Here is a 21527-nt window from a genome sequence, read left to right as displayed (position 1 = left end):
TTGTATTATGATCCTCAAAAAGTACCTCCAGGGCAGGAAATGGAATCTGTTGGGAAGAGAGGATCATGCTCCGATAGGCCATACTGGTCTCAGCATGAGCTTCTGCATCCTCTGCCTTTATCTCACCAGCTGCCAGCAGCTTACCTCCAGCTCCTGACTGCTCTCCCTTTATATCCTCTTAGCTTCAGCTTCACTGATGCATGCTTCATTATTTCAGAATTCCCGAGTTTATAATCTTCAAAAGTAGCTCTAGGGGCCAGACACAGAGGAGCTTCAACTAGCTGCCGCCTCTGTTGAGCCCCCATGGCAGCCACCAAGGACACCCACAAGGACCATGACACCTCCACTGAGAATGTAGATGAGTCCAACCATGATCCTCAATTTAAGCCTACCGCTTCTCTTCCTGAGGGAAAAAAAAAAAAAATGAAGACACTGGAAGAAGATGAAGAAGAGCTTTTTAAAATATGGGCAATGTTATTACGATTTGCTTTAGAGAATGACTTCCCAGAATAGAAGGGCCATATCACAACTGATGTCAAGCTCCTTAAACATTAGGAGAAAGGGACTAATTCATCTCCTCATGAGGAAAGACAAGACCTTGAAAATCTGCACCAACCACTACATTATACCAATTATGGAGCGGAAACCAAATGTGGGTAGTGGCCATACTCAGGTCTGGAACATCCAAGTTACCTTTGCATTCGAGTGCCCCAAGCCAGAGTTGCTGGCCACCCGCTTCCTAAATGCTGAAAATGCATAGAGCTTCAAAATAAAGTTTGAAGATTGCAGGAAAGAGATTGAAGAAAGAGAAAAGAAAGGGTCAGGTGGAAATGATAAGGCTGAGAAAGTAGCTGAAAAAGTTAAAAACGCTTTTAGTGAAGGAGAAAACCAAGGAACCGGCAGATGAGAACTGAGGAGAAGCAGTAAGTCATTTTGTCTTGTTTTCTTTTTTTAAATTATTTTATTTATTTATTCCCTTTTGTTGCCCTTGTTGTTTTATTGTTGTAGTTATTATTGTTGTTGTCGTTGGTGGATAGGACAGAGAGAAATGGAGAGAGGAGGGGAAGACAGAGAGGAGGAGAGAAAGATAGACACCTGCAGACCTGCTTCACCGCCTGTGAAGCGACTCCCCTGCAGGTGGGGAGCCGGGGTTCGAACCGGGATCCTTATGCCGATCCTTGTGCCTTGCGCCACCTGTGCTTAACCCGCTGCGCTACAGCCCGACTCCCTTGTCTTGTTTTCTTTCCCTTCCTTTCTTTTCCCTCTTTTTCTGAAAATTTTCCCTCTCTTTTAGGTTTGTTTTTATTCTGCTTTTCTAGGTTGTTGCCCTATTGAAGATCCTGGTTCAAGCCCCTAGTCCCCAGGAGAAGTTTCTGTACAGGAGAAGTTTCACAAGTAGTGAAGCACTACTACAGGTGTCATTCTTTCTCCCTCTTCCCTCTTTCTTTCTCTATACAAAATAAACAAAATAAAATAAGCTGCTTTGCATTTTATTGAAAAAATTGAGATGTAATTTCCATATAATATACTGATGTTGGTTGTACAGTATAATGATCAAATAATTGCATATAAATGCATAAATGAGGGCTGGGGAGATAGCATAATGGCTATGCAAAAAGACGTTCATATGTGAGGCTTTGGGCTCCCAGGTTCAATTCCTAGTAATGCTCAGTGCTCTGGTCTCATTCTCCGTATCTCTCTCATTAAAATACAATAAAGTATTTTTAAAAAAATGCATACATTATCACTACATCTAGTCAACACCCACTCCCTTCATATGCACACATACTTCCAATTTTTCTTCTGTGCAGTCCCCTGCACCACTATAAACCAGAGCTGAACTGTGCTCTGATAAACAAAAAATTTTTTTCTTCAGTGATGAAAACTTTTAACTTTTATTCTTTTAGGAAATTTCAAATAAAGAATACAATATTATTAGTATGGCCACCATGCTGTACATTATATTTCTAGAACTTATTATCTTTACAGCTGGAAGTTTGTACCTTCTGGTTGCCTTCACTCATTTAACCCTCTACCCTCATCCTGATTCTTTTCAATGACCAATCAGTTCTTTATACCTTTGAGTTTGACTTTTTAGGTAAAGATTCCATACATAAGAGATAGTATCCTGTTACTGCCTTTCTCTGCACAACCCCCTCAGAGTTTATCCATGTTGCAGCTGGCAGGGTTTCCTTTTTTAATATTTGAATAATATTCTACTTATATAAGACATATTTTCTTTACTTATCTGTCAATGGCTTATTTCCATGTACTGTATATTGTAAGCAACATTGCAGAAAGCAAAAGGTACTAGTATCCATCTGAAATAGTGATTTTTGTTTCATTTAGAAGGGAATTCTGGGTCATACGGTCACACTGTGTCTAATTTTCTGAGGAACTTCCATATTGTTTTCCATAATGGTTGTACCAATTCTCACCAGCAGTGCCAAAGCATTTCTTTTCTTCATATTCTCATCAACACTTACTTCTTGTCTCCCCCCCACTTAATAATAGCTGCCCTTTATTGAGTTTTTGACTTTTGTTTCTCTGATGATTAGAAATGTTGTTCTACCTCGCCTCTCCAGAGCTCTAGCCTACTAGGGAAAGACAGAAGCAGGTTGGGGGTATTGACCTGCCAATGCCCATATCCAGCAGAGAAGCAATTACAGAAGCCAGAACTCCTACCTTCTGTACCCCCAAAACAAGCTAGATCTATATTCCCTGTGGGAGAGAAGTAATAGCAGGAAGAAGATAAGAGGGCTCTGAATTCTAGCCCCATAGTCACCCAGAAAGAGGGGAGAGGAAGGAGAGGGACATTTGGAGGTAGTAATGGTGTCATGAGTAGCTTATAGGGGAAGAGGAAAGGACCTGGAAGAAAAAGGGGGCAATTATGTATAAATGTAGACAGATAGTTGTAGAGATGATGGTTTCTTTAAGAAAATGCGACAGCTTGCAGGGGGGAGACTAAAGATTCAGAGCTCTGGTGGTGGGAATGATGCGGAATTATACCCCTATTGGCATGTAATTTTATAAATCAATATTAAATAACTAATAAAAGAAAAAAATGTAGTTCCAAAATGTTGACTTCCATTCAGGGCAGCTTCCCTGTTCTGTTAATTAAATAACTTGGTTATAATAATCTATTGCCTTCTTCAACTCATAGACAGCAAGAAACCTTCCCCATTCTCTTTAAAAGTTATATTTTCCCCAGTCCTGGAATCTGTGGGACTTTGCTTGTATTTCTTGACACTTCTCTTCTTGGCCCCTACCCTGTGATACTGCCTCTGCTGACCTCAACTAAATCAATATAACCAGTGCCACCATGCCATGTTTCACCTAGACAATATCTAGAGAGGACAAGCCTGAGATGTCATGACTTCCAGCTCCAATAATCTGCTGTCGAACTGCAAACACTACTATTGATGCCATCCTGACTTCCTTGGGCAGATGACTCCACAAATATGTCCCAAAGTCTCATGTCTCCAGAGCCCTAGGCCACTAGGGAAAGATAGAAATAGGCTTGGGGTATGGATTGACCTGCCAGTCCCCATGTCCAGTGGAGAAGCAACTAAAGAAGCCAGATCTTCCACTTTCTGCACTCCATAAAGATCTTTGGTCCATACTCCCAGAGGGATAAAGAACAGGGAAGTTTCCAACATAGGGGATGGGATATGTAACTCTGGTGGTGGGGATCATATGGAATTGTACCTGTTATTTTACAATCATTATTAAATCACTAATAAAAAATTAAAAAAAAAACTTTGGGACACTGACAAGCATTGAAAACTGATAGAAAATGATACTCTATATTCAGTTACTTCTCAGCCTATAGAAAAAAAAATTTTAATTCTAGTTTGAGACCTATTCTTTGCCTTGATCCAGTTTTCTAGTCCTATTGTCAACTCTGATACCATCTTCCCAGACAATATTTTTAGTCCACCTGCAGGTTAGCTATCGAGCTCCAGCAAAAATTACCAGTCATGGAGCCATAGAAACATACCTAAAATACTTCCTCCCTAAAATCCCTGTTACCATCTGCTCTACTCCTATTTTATGGTTCCTATTCACTAAACATTTTGTCCTGCTATATATCTTACTGCATTTCGGCCACTAAGCTGCAGATGCTACTATGATTCCATCCTTAATTCCCTGAGCAGATGACCACACCAATGTGTCCTGGAACTTCACCTCTCCAGATCCCTACTCCACTGGGGAAAGATAGAGACAGCGTGGGAGTATGGATCGACCTGAGAATGCCCACCTCCAATGGAGAAGCAATTACAGAAGCCACAACCCCTACCTTCTGAGCTCCATAAAGAATTTTGGTCCATATTCCCAGAGGGGTAAATGTGAGGGAAAGATGACTAGAAAGTTCTGAACTCCCATCAGGTACCAAAGAGAGAAGGGGGGAAAATGTTGAGCTCCTTTCTAAAACACCTAGTTGTTTTTCTCTGAACATATCCACTTTTATTCTTAAATAAGAGTTTCTGCTTTTGAGAGAGAAACTTGATTGATCCAGTTTACCATGCTGTTCATCACGTACAGATTGCTGCCTGGTGTTATTATTAATTCTGTTTATCCTGACTGATGGGGGCAGGGATTTATAGAGCATCTTTGGCTACCTGAATGGCTAACTTCCCAGTGGGATCTATCAGCACAACAGACATAGTAGACATAGTAATTGCCATTTCCAGCACAACCCAAACCTTGATCCAAGGCTCTTGAAGGCCTTAGAATGAAATAATTCTTATCTGCAGTGTTCAAGTCCTCATGGTTTGGGTGATAAGATTATTTGCTGTTTCAGACTTCTTGCCTAGTGCGAGGCTTGATTTAAACAATAAGGTTCATCTTTCCTAGGAAATCTTGTCCCTGGATAGGCAGCTCTTATTTTCTTTCTTGAGATGTTCAAAGGCAAAGACTACTCCAAAAAATCTGAGAGCTGAGAAGAATGGCAATGTTTCTTTTATTCAAATTTTATTGGAAGTTTACAAATGTATTACAGACATCAGTAAAACATCATATCCATTTTACAGAGCATGGATCTCAAGCAAAGTGTTCACAACAGTCTCTGGCAGAGCCCACACCAAAGGCCTGCTGCAGACCTTCTTAACAGCGCAACACTCGACATACAACGCAGACACTGGCCTGCTTCTTCTTCTTCTCAAGTCCTTTGAGGTTTGTTTTCTGCGCTTTGAATTAAAGTGGGAGATGGACAAAGCAGTCCTGAAGAGGAAAGGCTATATTAGGGAAAGAGAAAACAACCAAAGTCCTAAGTTGCTATGACAAGTGAAGGACTCATATCAGGATATTAACTCAGGGGCTGTGACTGGCTGGAGAAGAGACCTTGTGGGTAAGTAACTCTCTTTGAAGAACTTAGAAAAGCTTGGTCAGTGTCCCTTTAAAGATAAATGATCAAATGCATAGCAGGATGAAGAGATGCCTTAGACAACTTTCAGGACAGAAGAAAACACACTTGTTTTTCCTTTCCCCATAGAATTATGATATTTAAACCACAGGAATGCTTTCCTGACACTACAAGATGTTTCCCCTCTCCTTTTTATTACCCTTAGGAAAAGTTTTGCAGTAGGAAGTAAGGCTCTAAGATAGTATATCTTCCAACAGTGAGCCATGCTTTGTGGGATCTTTGCATTGACTAGGCTACTATGAGAAAATGGAAAGAGAATCCAGTCGTTTCATGATCCTAACCTTGATGATGAATTGGTGTCTGCTGAGGCCCCAAAAGGAAGACTGCAGGCAAGGCAAAGCTCTCTTCATTGTCACTTCTCTTGTACTTAAAGAAATGTACCTCAAAAGGTGGCATTTGGAAACTCTTCACAATTGGCAGAGGAGGCCTGGCTAAGTCCTGTGCCTAGAATGCTGTCCAAAGAAACCCATTTCAAAGCTGCTGAAATGCTAGACAGTTGATAAAAGCAACTCCTCTGGCATGAAATATTCAGATAAGCATTTCCATTTTCCCTTGCCATACAGAAAGCCTCTTTCTTGTGAGTTAGCATCTGGTTTCTGTTAGAAATATGCCAAGAGCACTTCTTCTTGGAATTTAAATATTTGTGTTATTTCTTGTTAGAAGGTGGGATTAGATGGAGAATAAGACAGATTCTTATCTGACCTCTACAAAAGGATGAACAAAAGACTGCCTGTGATACTGGCAAAGAATACAATAATGGAGAAGGAGGCCAAAGATATCTAGCCTAAAGGAATAAGCCATTTTTATCATCTACAGTCTGGTGGGATAGGAACTGGAGTCTCATAATTATTTAAGAATGATGCATACTAAGTGACTGGTGTACTGTTTTTGGAACAATGGCAAGAGAGCTAGGGTAGAAAGACATTAAGATCAATTCATAGAAAAGATTTACTATTAGACATATATGCTCAATTCTGATCAATTGGTCATAGAAAGAGTTACAGAGATTTCTTTGTACTTAAAAAATGCATTCCTGCTATCTGGGTAAGAATGCAGTGACATGCTGTCATGTCTATCCAGGGTACAGGGAGGGCAGAACACATGCTACACTGCCCCCTCCCACCCCACCCCACCCCTGAACTCAACAATGGCTCATGGAACCCAAGAAACAGGAAGCTGCTCCAGGAGAAAATACTGGGTTGCCAGAAACATCATGACACATTTTTACATAAAAAAAAAAAAAGTACATCACGACAGCCCAAGACAATCCTGCTACGTACAGCACAGGAACATCTTCTGGAATGGGGAAATGACAAGAAAACAGACTGTGTCCAGGTCCCATTTCAGAAGGACAAACTTGCTTATTCAGAGCTGGTTATGCATGGAAAGGAAAGACCAAGAATAAAAGCAGAGAAGAAAGAAGGTGCCAAACAACCAACACTAGGAATTCTTCCCCTAGCTATGCATGAAACCAGAAAGCAAAATTTTATTTCTTCCCCCACCTCATTCACCTTCACATTTGGGAGAGATCCCAGGACCATATGACAGAGGGCAGAGCTCATGAATGCCAGGCTCAAAGGTACTAGGCCACTAAGAAACCTGCTCACTGTAGAGATGGGAGGTGGAGATGTATTAGCAGAGCTACTGAAGAAACACCAGTGACTTCTATTTCTTGAAGAAAAGCTATTTTCGTGTGGTCACTGAATTGAGGAGCAACAGAAGAGGGAAAGAATTTCAAAGTTGTGGCTTTCACCACAAGAACAAGACCACAGTGAGAAAGGTAGAAAATGAACAAACATGCTATTAGAAGAAAGAGGAAGCTGAGAACAGATTACTTTCCTGAAGAACAGAAAAGATGAAATGACGGTCTAATAGGTGAGTGAGTACCAAGTCCACTCATTGGTGAAACTTGACCTAGAAAGAACTGATGTTTAATTATGGAAGAATCAGGTAACATCCTTAAACTTTTGCCTCCCCCCCAAAAAATGCATTGCTATTTGTAACGTTATATGGAAATCATCACAATGCTTCCTGCTCTAAGTTCTTGTTTATTCAGAGGTTCCCTTGCCCCTGGCAGTATTTAGGCCCCTTCTGTCAGCATCTGGTTACATGTGGGGTGGAGTGGAGAAAAGAAATAAAGTGGTGCAATAGATGAGGTGATCTTGCTTGTAGACAAATGGACCCTGAGCCTTGTCACTCACTTTATCCCAAGCTCTGACCTGTTTAGCTGCTGAAGGCTCTCTGGCAGCAAGCTCACTCCTGCAGATTCTTGTGGGGACTGGTATGTGTTAGTTACTAGGTTGCCTCCTTTCTGCTGATGGTGGCTAATGCCTCATCTGGGAAATGTAAGAGCTTTTCTGAAAAGGACGGTTAGAAAGCAACATTTACTAGGAGAATTTCTTTCATTGGAATCCAGGTCACCGAGGGCAGACATTTTCAGCAATTTGCTAAATTAAGTGTTCAACTTGTTTTTTTTTCCTCTCCTTTCTCCAAAATTCCTTTTTATGCTCATCAATCAAGGTGCTCAGAAGTTCAGATTGGACTCACTAAATTTCTACCAGAAACCTGCCACTTTAGTAGCATGGTGTTACACATTATTTCTTAATCAGTTCGCCAAGCAGTTTACAAACTTACTATACAAACATAATAAGAGCTAATTCTCCAGAGGCTTGGATAATTAATGAAGCATTTAGATATGAAGATAGCATGCGGAAAACAGCCACAACCAACATTTGCATTGTTTTTTTTTTTTTTTTTTAAAAAATCAGTGACAATGACAAATGTCATATTAATACCTGAAAAGCAAATTATTTTAGTACATCCTGAATGGAGTATCATTTCCATACCCTCTACAGCCTTTCATTCCCCAGATGCATAGGGATGGTGTCTGAAAAGCTACTTTTCACATTCTCTCCATAAAAAAGTACTAGCAAATATTAACTACTATACTGCAAAGAGACCACGCTCACCTCGCTGTGGCAGATGGCCACTGAGATACACCGTGTGCACAGCGACAGCACATCTCACTAAAGGCGGGTCCTCCAATGGATTATTTCAACAGCCACAATCCACTACGGGGAGGAGGAGGATGGAAGAAAAAGCAAGTGCTTCATTGGTAACTGAAGCCAGGTAAGAAGCTTTATTTATTGTTTTACTATAAATAACACAACCGTTAAATGTCTTCTTGAAGCAAACTCACTTCAGAGCCTGTTTTCTGTCTGACCAGCAGTTTCCAATGTTCCAAATGGACATACACCTTTCAACAAAATTTGTGTCTCAAGGCCCTTCCACTGGGATTCTCTTGAATAGCTTGACCTACCTGCATCATCCAGATACTCTGGCCATAGAGTACATTCAACTAGATTCCTTTTACAAGCACTGAGGTGTGTGGGGGGAGGGTGTGTGCTACAACCCCTCCTGTCATCTTCCTCTACTTCATTTCCAAGAATTCTTCCCCTTGACATTCCTTCATATTCCCTTTCAGTTTCTCCGTTTGACCAGCTTACTCTTTTCAAACTACCTTGTTTTTCTGACACACAATCTAGAACACACCATCACTCTCAGTGTCTTCTACACTCTTTCAGTCCCTCAACCACCTAATGGCTTAAGTTCATTTGCGCTGAGGACAACCGGTTGTCAGGCTAAGGCAGTGGTTCTGTCTGCCTTGGTAAAGGAAAGCAGATAATACAATCCAGGACACATGAGCACCAGAAAAGAATGTCACACTCAAAAACAACGTCATGCTGACATGACACAACGGCACCACGCACAAGTCACTTTTTTTTTGTTTGTTTTGCTTTGTTTTTCCCAAAGGATAGATCATTAGTAAGCAACTTCAACGTTCCCAGCAGGGACAGCGTTTCTCACAGAATGCTACAGACACTGGCTGGTTTCTCTAGTTGGTATAAGTTATTTGCATTTTGTTTAAAAAATCACTATCGCTTTGTAGAGAACAAATTCTACTGAGGGTGGGAACAGACTTAAGGATATAGCTCCTTATGATGGAATGGAGCACAAAATACTTTGGGTAATAGTTATTGTTGTTGTTATTATTTTGTCAGCCACAAGAAGCCAAACTGAATAAACTTTTTTTGAGAAAAAAAAAAAAGTCTCACTGACATGTAACAAATTTGTATAGAAAAAAGAAAAAAAAAAAGGTAGTCCTTGACCACCTTTGAATACTACTCAAGGACAATGCTGGATATGCATGCAAGTCTCCACTGAGTCCTACGATATAGAAATTCCTTTGATATTACAAAATACAAAAATATTTTATCAGAACTCTCATTTACATTGCATTTACAATGGACATGTAAATAACTTAGTGTTGGGTCCTGGCTAATAAACAAATTACTCACTGGAAAAAAAAAGAGTCCTAAAAGTAAGAGAACCAGAGAGGAAATAAGCGAGCAAGAAACAATTCGCCACCTTGCCAGTGGCCACTGCACAGACACATGGGAAGGAGGTGCCCGACCCTGGCCTCCAGAGAGTCTATAACATTTTCAAAGTGAAATGTGCAAATAATATTCAACATGCCAAAGAACTGTGACTACCTATGTAGTCTGTAACCTTGCCTGTAACCTTGCCTCCATCAATGAGAGTATCATCTCCCCCAGCCGCTCCTCTCCCAGGGAACCACGTTCCTCAGAGCGCTGTAACATTTAAAAAACAGTGCAAGTTTCTGAATTTACATTCTTCGCTCCTATCTTCTCCCCCCCCACACACACACCATTCCCTGAACCCAACCCTATTACGAAATGATGCAGTTTTTGCTCTTCTGTCTTTTCCTGCTGTGCAACTGTCCCCGGCCACTTAATGTGGACGACTTCGGGAGGCCATAGTTGCTGTATTTGTGCAGCAGCTCCTCGCTGGTAACATAGCGCAGGCGGGCGGGCTGGGGGATGGGCTCCCCTAGGAAATAGCCCTCGTTGTCAGACTCAGAGGAGGAGGAGCAGGTGGAACACCAGTCGTACTCCGTGAAGTACGGGCCCCAGCGCTCCCCGAAGGCATTCTGCAAAGCCAGATCCGACACAGTCCTTGGGCACTGGCCGTACAGGTCCCTCCGGGACCCGTGGCCCAGGCTCTCCTGGAAGCTCCGCTGGCGCACGAACTGGTCATAGTCCTCCCTGGCTCGGAGTGGTGGCCGCTCCTGCAGCCGGGACAGGGCCTCACGCTCACTGGCCAGGTGGAGAGCGTTGTCAGAGCGGGAGCGGCGGGAGCGGCGGGAACGGTGGGGGCGGAAGCGCCGGGTGTCATCGCCACCAGCCCGGGCAGTAGTTCTTCTGCGGGTGCGCTCGCTCATGGGCTGGATCCTCACGCCTTCCTGCTTGCTGCTGGCCAGCCCTGGGTCGAAGTCAAAGCTCTGGTGCATCCTCCCGTGGGACTGCAGGTCTCGGTAGCCGATGGGGTTGCCCAGCTGGTGGAGGTTGCCCTCCATCTCCTGGTACTGCTGGGCGGAGAGCAGGCTGCGCACCGACTCCGCGCTCCGGAACTGCATGGATGAGTTCAGAGTGCCCATGTTGCTCAGCTTCTCCGACACATTCATTCCCGAGTCTTTGCTGAGGTCAGGCATGGAAAAGCGGGATAGATGTTCCTGTCGCTTGGCGCCACCATCTGTGGAGAGACCTGAGAGAGAGAGAGAGGAAGAGGGGGAGAGAGAGAGAGAGAGAGAGAGAGGAGGGGAACACACATGTTAATAGGACTTGCAAACGAGGGGGTGTGAGTCTTACCTCTGGTGGTCTGAACCGTCATCTTTTCAGGGATGTTGCATATGGTCATGCAGTCAGTATGGAAAGGTTCTATTCACAAATGTGGGCAGTGCCCATGTAGATGCACCCATAGAGGTGGGCAGTGGCTCAACTGGTTGATTGCACATATTACTATGTACTCCTCACCTGCAGGGAGGAAGTTCACAAGTGATGAAGCAGGTCTGCAGGAATCTCTGCTTCTCTCTTCTTCTCTATCTCTCTCTCCCTTCTCAATTTGTCTCTCTTATCAGATGAAATAAAATAGAAAATAGAAATAAAATAGAAAAGAATTGGCCAGTAGGAGTGGTGGATTCATCAAGCAAGCACTGTGTACCAGAGGCAATGACCTTGGTGGCAAAAAGTTAAAAAAAAAAGTTGGGGGTCGGGCGGTGGCGCAGTGGGTTAAGCGCACGTGGCGCAAAGCGCAGGGACCGGCGTAAGGATCCCGGTTCGAGCCCCCGGCTCCCCACCTGCAGGGGAGTCGCTTCACGAGTGGTGAAGTAGGTCTGCAGGTGTCTATCTTTCTCTCCCCCTCTCTCTCTGTCTTCCCCTCCTCTCTCCATTTCTCTCTGTCCTATCCAACAACAAAGCAACTCAACAATGGCAATAATAACCACAACGAGGCTGCAACAACTAGGGCAACAAAAAGGGGGAAAAATGGCCTCCAGGAGCGGTGGATTCATGGTGCAGGCACCAAGCCCAGCAATAACCCTGGAGGAAAAAAAAAAAGTTACCACAATGGAATTAGAGGGAATCATGTTGAAAGAGATATGTCAGAAGGAAAACAAGTACCAGATAATCTCACTCACTGGTGGGGTCTAAGAAAGTAAAGGACAATATATGGTGGATCTTTAATGGATTATAGTCTCTTACAGCAGACTCGGGGCTCAGAAAGGGGAAGGGAGGATTTCCAAGAGTGGTTGGGAACCTAACTCCCTGTGGTAGCATATGATGATTCAATGATTGAGGGTGAAATATACTGAAACTTATCTTGTGGAAATGTATCCTGATGACATTTAAGATATTTAATTTTTAAAGCCAGTTAGGATTTTTAAGAACCTTATTAATTTTTAAATTATCTTTACTTATTGGATAGAGAGAGTAATTGAGAGGGAAAGGGAAGCTAGAGAGGGAGAGAGACAGAGAGACACCTGTAGCCCTGCTTCACCATTCGCAAAGCTTTCCCCCTGCAGGTGGGGACCAGAGGCTCAAACCTGGGTCCATGTGTATTGTAATATGTGTGTTCAACCAGATGCAACACCGATTGGCCCCACAATAAAAAAAAAATCAACATTTCCTCATTAAAGTGATAGTGGAATTGGGGGAGGGGGGAAGATGCAGAGGGGGGAAGATGGTGGCCCTAGTATCACGCTACTGGGCCAGTTCTCAGCCCATCTCCAGTAGCTTCCTGCCCTGTGTGCTATCCCTAAGCCCCCTATCTCATATGTCTTGAACACTAAGTGACTCCCTGGGTGTAGGGAGTGGGGTATTTACTCTCTCAAGCTGTTTAGAAAATGACTTCCAGGATTCTAAATGGAGATCTGGGGCACTGCACCTTCCTCTGGGGAGGCACTATTTGAAACAAAGTGGTGACCCTAATGCTCTCTAACAGCAGGCCCACAGCAATAGGCCCCTATGCCCTAAGTGCTGACAGATGAGCTCCTGGCATTGCTGAGATGAAAATCTTCTTGATGATAGTGGGGCATTCTTGACTTCAGTAATTTTTATTTTGACTGCCTTAGTCCTGCATTCTCTAAAAAGATACCTAAGAATGGACTAGGTGGTAAAATATCAGTATTTCCTGTTCATTCTTCACTGACAGCATTAACCACTTTGTCATTTCTGGTTGTAGACAACATGTCTTTGAAGTCCTTTGCAATGTCCCATGATCATCTCTGGCTTCTTATTCCATATCCACTGGGGTCAAAAACTTCTGATCCCTTGTCAAAACTGTTAACATTTTGGAAAATTACTAAACAATATTGGCTAAATCTAAATATAGATACCCCATATGTATATGAGCAAAGTGTTTTGAGTAAAATACACACACACACACACACACACACACACACACACACACACACACACACTATATGCCCTAGGTGTATTCAGAGGCAGGCTGAGAAAGCCACCAAATAAGGAACATGCTATTTAAACTGATACTATATCCTTCAAAATATTCAGTAGTTCTAAAGCAACCAGAAGTACTGAAATCACTAAAATTAGAGTGGAAATAAACAACATAAAAAATAAGAGAACCGGGAGTCGGGCTGTAGTGCAGCGGGCTAAGCGCACGTGGCGCAAAGCACAAGGACCGGCATAAGGATCCTGGTTCGAACCCCGGCTCCCCACCTGCAGGGGAGTCGCTTCACAGGCGGTGAAGCAGGTCTGCAGGTGTCTATCTTTCTCTCCTCCTCTCTGTCTTCCCCTCCCTCTCTCCATTTCTCTCTGTCCTATCCAACAACAACAACAATAATAACTACAACAATAAAACAACAAGGGCAACAAAAGGGAATAAATAAATAAAATAAATATATTTTAAAAAATTAAAAAAAAAAAGAGAACCATACAAAAGATCAATGAAGCCAAATGTTGGTTGTTTGAAAAATTAAACAAAATTGACAAACCCTTAGCCAGACTTGCCAAAAAAAAAGAATACTCAAATAAAAATAACTGTAAACGATCGAGGCAATATCACAAAAGACACCAGAGAAATCCAAAAAATCATGTGAAGCTTCTATGAACAACTATATGCCACTAAGGCAGAGAATCTGGAAGAAATGGAAGAATTCCTAGAAACATAAATCCTTCTAAAATGAAGAACCAAGAAGAACTACAAAACCTAAACTGACTGATCACAGACAAAGAAATCAAAACAGTTAAGAACCTTCCTAATGGGAGTTGGGCTGTGGTGCAGTGGGTTAAGCGCAGGGGCGCTAAGTGCAAGGACCAGCGTAAGGATCCTGGTTCGAGCCCTGGCTCCCCACTTGCAGGGGAGTTGCTTCCCAAGCGGTGAAGCAGGTCTGCAGGTGTCTTTCTCTCCCCCTCTCTGTCTCCTCATCTCTCTCCATTTCTCTCTGTCCTATCCAAAATGACGACAACAACAATAATAATAACTACAACAATAAAAAGCAACAAAAGGGAATAAATAAATAAATAAATAAATAAAAATAAAAAAAAGAACCTTCCTAACAACAAAAGTCCAGGACCAGATGGCTTTACAAATGAATTCTACAAAATCTTCAGGAAACAGTTAATACCTATACTTTTTTATCATTTATTTTCCCATTTGTTGCACTTGTTGTTTTCTTATTGTTGTTGTTGTTGATGTTGTCATTGTTGGATAGGACAGAGAGAAATGGAGAGAGGAGGGGAAGACAGAGAGGGGGAGAGAAAGAGAGACACTTGCAGACCTGCTTCACCGCCTGTGAAGTGACCCCCTGTAGGTGGGGAGCAGGGTATACCTATACTTTTAAAGTTCCTCCAAAAGACTGAAGAAAAAGGAACACTCCTTTCCACCTTCTATGAAGCCAACATCACCCTGATACCAAAAGCAGATAACAAAAAAACAAAAAAAGGAAAACTACAGACCAATATATCTAATGAACATAGATGCTAAAATACTGAACAAGGTCCTAGCCTACCAGATACAGCAGTATATCAAAAAGCTTGTTTATCATGATCAAGTGGGATTCATTCCAGGAATGCAAGGCTGGTTCAATATATGTATGTCAATCAATGTCATTCACCACATCAATTAAAGCAAAACTGAAACCCATTTGATTATCGCAATAGATGCAGGAAAAACCTTTGGCAAAATCCAACATGCATTCATGCTCAAAACAATACAAAAAATAGGAATAGTTCAGTCACCAGGTTCCAGATGCCATCAGGATGCCAGCCAGGCTTCCCTGGACTGAAGACCCCACCAATATGTCTTGGAGCTCCATGTCCCCAGAGACCCACCCTAATAGGGAAAGAGAGAGGCAGACTGGGAGTATGGACTGACCAGTCAACTCCCATGTTCAGCGGGGAAGCAATTACAGAAGCCAGACCTTCTACCTTCTGCAACCCAAAATGACCCTGGGTCCATGCTCCCAGAGGGACAGAGAATTGGAAAGCTATCGGGGGAGGGGGTGGGATATATGGAGATTGGGTGGTGGGAATTGTGTGGAGTTGTACCCCTCCTACCCTATGGTTTTGTTAATTTATCCTTTCTTAAATTAAAAAAAAAAATTAAAAATAAAGGAATAGATGGAAAATTCCTTAAGATAGTGGAGTTCATAAACAGCAAACCTACAGTCAACATCAGCTAACCTTGTCAGACAAAGAAAGGACTACAAAAGCTGGATAAGGGCAAGAAACTGGCATACTTTAATGATTAGTCTTTAGTTACTACCAGGCCACCACATCACCTGGGGCCCTAGTGAGGGATTCAATCCCACACAGACATGATGGGTCTAGGCTTCTAACAGATCCCTCTTGCCACTGCCACTGGTTACCTCCATCAGGAACAGAATAATGGACCTTTTGTGGGCCCCTATAGGATCTTGCCTTCAATGTGGATCAACAATGATAGGGAATGTTTTATTCTCCGAAGGGAGCTTTGACAACATCTTCTACCTACTATCCAAGGAAGATGGGTCCTGAAATTAGTGCAGCCTGGAGTGCTCCTAGCCATGACCACAGAATGAGAGCTCTGACCTACAGGGATGCAGAGGTCACAAAGGCTCTTGTGCTGAATATGGGCCCCAGATAAAACCAGTGGGGTTTACAATTAACAATTTTTATATACTTTCCCCATATTTAGGAGCTATTCTCTTCCCTGATCCAGCTTTCTAGTCCTTTTTCCAACTATGACACCATCTCCCCAGACAATAACCTGGGTCCACCTGCATGTTAGCTGTCAGACTCAGGCAAAACCTAGTAAAGTCATGGACCCCTTGGAATATTTCTAAAATAGATCTACTAGCTTTTTTCCAAAATGGAGAACCCCAAAGTTTCATCTGTAATATTCTTGCCTTTAGGTTCATGATTAGCCAACAATTTGTTCTGCTTTATATCTTAACTCTTTTTCAGCCACCAGGTTCCAGATGCTACCATGATGCCAACCTGACTTCCCTGGGCAGATGACCTCAACTAATGTGTCCTGGAACCCCACCTCCCCAGATTCCTGCCCTACTAGGGAAAGAGAGAGACAGGCTAGGACTATGGTTCAGCCTGCCAATGCCCATGTTCAGTGGAAAAGCAATTATAGAAGTCAGACCTCTCACCTTCTTGCACCCCATAATGATCCTGAGTCCATACTCCCAGTGGGGTAAAGACTAGGAAAGCTGTTTCCCCAGAGCACCACCCTACTAGGGAAAGAGAGAGGCAGACTAGGAGTATGGATCGACCAGTCAATGACCATGTTCAGCGGGGAAGCAATTACAGAAGCCAGACCTTCCACCTTCTGCATCCCACAATGACCTTGGGTCCATAATCCCAGAGGGATAAAGAGTAGGAAAGCTATCAGGGGAGGGGGTGGAATATGAAGATCTGGTGGTGGGAACTGTGTGGAGTTGTACCCTTCTTATCCTATGATTTTGTCAATGTTTCCTTTTTATTAATAATAATTAAAAAAAGAATAGGAAAGCTATCAAGGGAGGGGACGGGATATGGAGTTCTGGTGGTGGGCATTGTGTGGAACTGTACCCCTCTTATCCTATGGTCTTATCAACATTTCCATTTTATAAATAAAAATTAAAAAAAATATTCAGTAGTTAGGGGTAGCTGGTAGCACACCTTAGTAGTGTGCACATTATAGTGTGCAAGAACTTCAAGACCCATTCGTAACCTAAAGGAAGGAAAGCTCTAGCTCTATGTTTTTGTATCTGAAAAAGTTAGCTTAGAGCAATGAAGCCTAGGCAATGACAACAAATAAAAGTACTTGTAAAAAAATTCATTGAGGTATAGTATTATTGTTTGTTTGCCATATCTTATGCATTCCATACCTCAAAAATGGTGGCATTAAAATAAAACAAGTTCTGTGGCCCACCCAATGCAGCACACTCATTTCCATGTATAGAGGCCTGGGTATAAGTCCCCCAGTACCCCCTGCAGGGTGGAATGCTTCACAAATGGTGGAACAGGGCTGAAGGTATCTCTCTATTCTTTCTGTCTCTATCAGAAATGAAGAGAAAAAAAAGAAAAGGTCACTGGGGATGGGCTCAGTATAGGTACTGAGTCCCAGTGATAACCCTGGTATCAGTAAAAAAAAAAAAAAAAAAATTCAACTGGAAAAATTAAGAACAAAATTTATAAACAAGTCAAATTTTAATACTGAATATGCTCATGGAGAAATTATTGTGCCAAAGATCATACTTTCTAGTTACTAAAAAATATTAATTACTCCCATAATTATCAAGGAAAGGTCCATTGAATCCTCCCAATCTTGTTTTCCCTGCTGATTATCTCTGCTGTACATATCATAAAAGTTGATTTATAACAACCTAATCACTTCCAGAACCTCCTCAATCTGAACACAGAGAGGAGAAGAGGGTGAACCAAGATGATGAATGAGCAGTCTGGACAGATGAACTCCAGGAAGGAGGGGGGAATAGTCCTTGCAGGTCACATGTAGACACAAAGGCTCTAGGGAACACAAAAACCTTTGCAGGGATTTCTACTTTCATTCTGCAGTGGAATCTCACGGGCAACATAAATAATCTAGCAAATACTATGAATTCCCAGACGTACTGTATTTCTGGACCTGTCTTTCATAAGCCTTGAAGTTAAATGTTCCTGAGAAGGTGTTACATGTGAACAGATTCACCTTTCAACAGAGAAGGTAAACTTTTTTTTTTTTTAATTTCTTTATTGGGGGATTAATGGTTTACAGTAGACAGTAAAATATAATAGTTTGTACATGTAACATTTATACATAACAATACAACCCCCACTAGGTCCTCCTCTGTGAAGCTTTCCTATTCTTTATCCCTCCAGGAATATGGACCCAGGATCCTTATGAGGTGCAGAAAGAAGGTAAACTTCTACAAGGGCAGACTTGACTCTGCTGAGAGGTGAAATTGTCCTCTCAGTTTTTCATTCTGCATTCTGGTCAACAGGACACTCTTAACCACCTCAGTCTAAAAGAAACAAAACCAACCCAAACAAACAAGTGTTCTGGCAGGAGGGCTCTATTACCCATGCCCAGAATTTATCATTTGTTTGACCTAACATATGCAGCAAAACAAACATTATTAGGAGATACGAAGGTAGGGACAGATATGCAGAGAGGGGACAGAGATGGTCATGATCTCACTCTAGACAAGAGAAACATCTCTCTTCTTATTTATGAGCCCAGATTTTTCTCCAGGGTCTTCTTGAATGCAAGGTATGAAAAGAATGGTGCCACCATTGCTCCCCTGGTAATATTTGTGGAGTTGCCTCTAAGTAGAGTAAGTCTATGGCTAATTTAATTATTGGAAAACTCTAGAGTCCTTATGCAGATAGAACTCAAGGCCTTCCAGTTGCTTCAAGATAACCCACTAAACACTGCTTCTGGCTTACTCTACATCAGCGACACTCACATTCTGGCTCTTCCTTCAACACACGAATAATCTCACTTCAACCCTCTTTAGAAGACTCCCTTTGTAGGGGCTGGGCAGTAGCGCAGTGGGTAAAGCACACAATGGCATAAAGCACAAAGGCCAGCGTAAGGATCCTGGTTTGAGCCCCCAGTTCCCCTTCTGCAGGGGATTCTCTTCACAAGTGGTGAAGCAGGTCTGCAGGTGTTTATCTTTCTCCATCTATCTTCCCCTCCTCTCTCTCTCAGTTTCTCTCTGTCTTATCAATAGCAATAACAACAATAACAATGACAACAGCAACAAGAAGGGAAAAAAAAAAAAACTGGAAAAAAATGGCTTCCAGGAGCAGTGGATTTGTAGTGCAGGCACTGAGTACCAGTAATAAGCCTGGAGGGGAAAAAAAAAAGACTCCCTTTTCAAGGCTGACTTCTGATCATTAAGTCCTGCATGTAAATGTCAGCTCTTTAGTTGGGCTATCCTGTTGACTCTTTTTAAAGTAGCAAAGGTGTCCTGCTACCAAAGAGCCACTCTGTAACGTTGGCTTTCAAGATCTCCACCTGACTTTCTCCCTTAAGCTCACACATAAAACTTCAGTGGAAGTAGGGATGTCTGTTTCCCTTTTGCATTCTCTTGGAATGTGCCCTTTTGGTCCTCATTAAATATTTGTGGAATTAAGGTCAATGGATCCTAACACTTCTCACAGCAGAGAAAAAGTGATCCCTGAACTGGAATGGACCAGGACTTAAAGATCAGCACCATTAGTTCAGGTGGGAGGGACGCTAACCATCAGGAATGAAAATGCTATGGTCACACTTGCCAATATCACTGATGTTTTTTTTATATGGTCCACCATCTGGGGATCTTCCAGTTTTAAAATTAAAAAAAAATTATGGTTTATAATTAGCTCCCTGATCTGCAAAAGAAAAAAGTTTTTGATTATTAATCACAGCTTTGGAGATCTGTTTAAATTAGCAACCTGGGAGTTGGGCGGTAGCACTGGGGGTTAAGCACATGTGGCGCAAAGCACAAGGACTGGCGGAAAGATCCTGGTTCGAGCCCCCCGGCTCCCCACCTGCAGGGGAGTTGCTTCACAGGCAGTGAAGCAGGTCCGCAGGTGTCTGTCTTTCTCTCCTCCTTTCTGTCTTCCCCTCCTCTCTCCATTTCTCTTTGTCCTATCCAACAATGATGACATCAATAACAACAACAATAATAACTACAACAATAAAACAACAAGGACAACAAAGGGGAATAAATAAAATATAAAAAAATAATTAAATTAGCAACCTTTACCCCCAAGATGGAACTGACCACAGTTCCCACTTCAACTTGAGAAATTCTCCCTCTTAACCTCCCTATAAGCAGAATTATAGAGCCACTTCCTAGATAGGTATCTTCAGGCAATTTTAAATTTCTGAGATGCATCCTGTAAGGTGGACAGAACAGATAAATAAAACACCTCCCCCCCCCCCTTTGAGGACTCATCACACTGTTAAAATTTGTATAGTTTTGATTTCTTCTCCACCTCCTTGGCTGGCCTATAAGCTCTAGTAGAACAAGAACTGAATCCCCATCTCAGTAGCTAGTATTTAATATATGACTGGAGGGCAGTCAGCAAACTCCAGCAGTTCCCAATGAAAGGAAGGATGCCCCAGTAATTTCACACCCAGTCAACTACAAAGGCAACCACGCACTTGGTTAACACATGGTTATGCAAATGAATGAGTCTGAGAAACACAACCCACACTGGACTGAACACATGGGGATGTTCACTGAGGATAAGCCACTATTAAGATGACTCGTGCCTCCAAACCGTAGCTGGGGACCACTTCTCAACATAGATGGAATTCAATTCTATTCTTGACTCTGCCTGTGTAGCCTGTGACTTTGTGTCAAAATACAAGTCAACACTATGTAACTGAGTAGGGCTCAAATGCTACTCCACTGCCCTGCAAAATAAGTATTTTTTTCACACTGCTCATGCCAGGTGTGTGTGTGTTTGTGTGTGTGTGTTCATGTGTGTGTTCATGTGTGTGTTTTGTGTGGTGAGATGGGGGTGCAAGACTGCATTGTCCACAGAATTTAGACGGAGTCATAGTCTGATATTACCTTTATACCAGCACTGTCAGTGCACCAGTACTTTCTGGAGGACCTGGCAGAAGATCCTACCCAGCAGCATGAAACACATAGATGCCAAGCTGTTTTACTATCAAGGGGAAGAAAGAGGGTTTTTTTTTTTTTTTTCCTCCCTCTCCAAATAAAGAAGGCTTTCAGAGAAGTACTCCCTGGTGACTGAGGAGGCAAAGGCATCCATATATCCTTGCTCCAGAAGTCAGCACAGACAGGGCCTATGAGAGCACCAACACTTCACAGGGTCAAGGGTTTTCCACAGGGCCTTGCACTACAAGGAGAGGTCAGTCTCACATGCAGCCTGCAGTACTCTGTGGTTAAACTGTCAATGTAAAGGTATAGTCTGGCTGCTTTTCTGTCCAAGCAACAGCTCCTCACTGCAACTTGGTCTCACAGAAGCCAGGACAGAAAGAAAAAATAAATGCTTCAAAGAATGCTCAGGGTCTGCGAAAGAAAAGCAATCCTTGCTGCATTCTTTCCCTCCATTATTCTAAGAATTGAAAAATTGCACTTAAGACCTGAGAGAAGAAAATCAAACTAAATATAATGACAGCTCTTTGGGGACATCTTTCTGTTCCTGATTTAGTGCCTTTTTTGGTCCCACGAGGGGAAAAATGGCATGCGAAGACAGAGCTGTGTTTCTGTGTAGTAAAAGACATA

General features: G+C 42.4%; 1 protein-coding gene and 1 pseudogene across 5 annotated transcripts in view; one reads left to right on the top strand and one right to left on the bottom strand.

The window, feature by feature from the left end:
* Window positions 1–303: 303 nt before the first annotated feature.
* On the top strand, window positions 304–914 carry LOC103111346 (ran-specific GTPase-activating protein-like; annotated as a pseudogene).
* Window positions 915–4944: 4030 nt separating this feature from the next.
* Window positions 4945–21527, bottom strand: part of PRICKLE2 (prickle planar cell polarity protein 2) — a 411818-nt gene continuing 395235 nt past the window's right edge. For all 5 annotated transcript variants that reach the window (XM_060202967.1, XM_060202969.1, XM_016187079.2 and 2 more), the window contains one exon: window positions 4945–11050. In XM_060202967.1, the coding sequence (XP_060058950.1) occupies window positions 10176–11050 (875 nt within the window). In that variant the 3' untranslated portion in view covers window positions 4945–10175. The remainder of the gene's footprint in view (window positions 11051–21527) is intronic.

The sequence above is a fragment of the Erinaceus europaeus genome, chromosome 12 (assembly GCF_950295315.1).
Source record: "Erinaceus europaeus chromosome 12, mEriEur2.1, whole genome shotgun sequence".
In the NCBI taxonomy this organism is placed as follows: domain Eukaryota; kingdom Metazoa; phylum Chordata; class Mammalia; order Eulipotyphla; family Erinaceidae; genus Erinaceus; species Erinaceus europaeus.
Note: the sequence above shows the minus strand (reverse complement) of the source record. Positions and strands in the feature narration are given on the sequence as shown.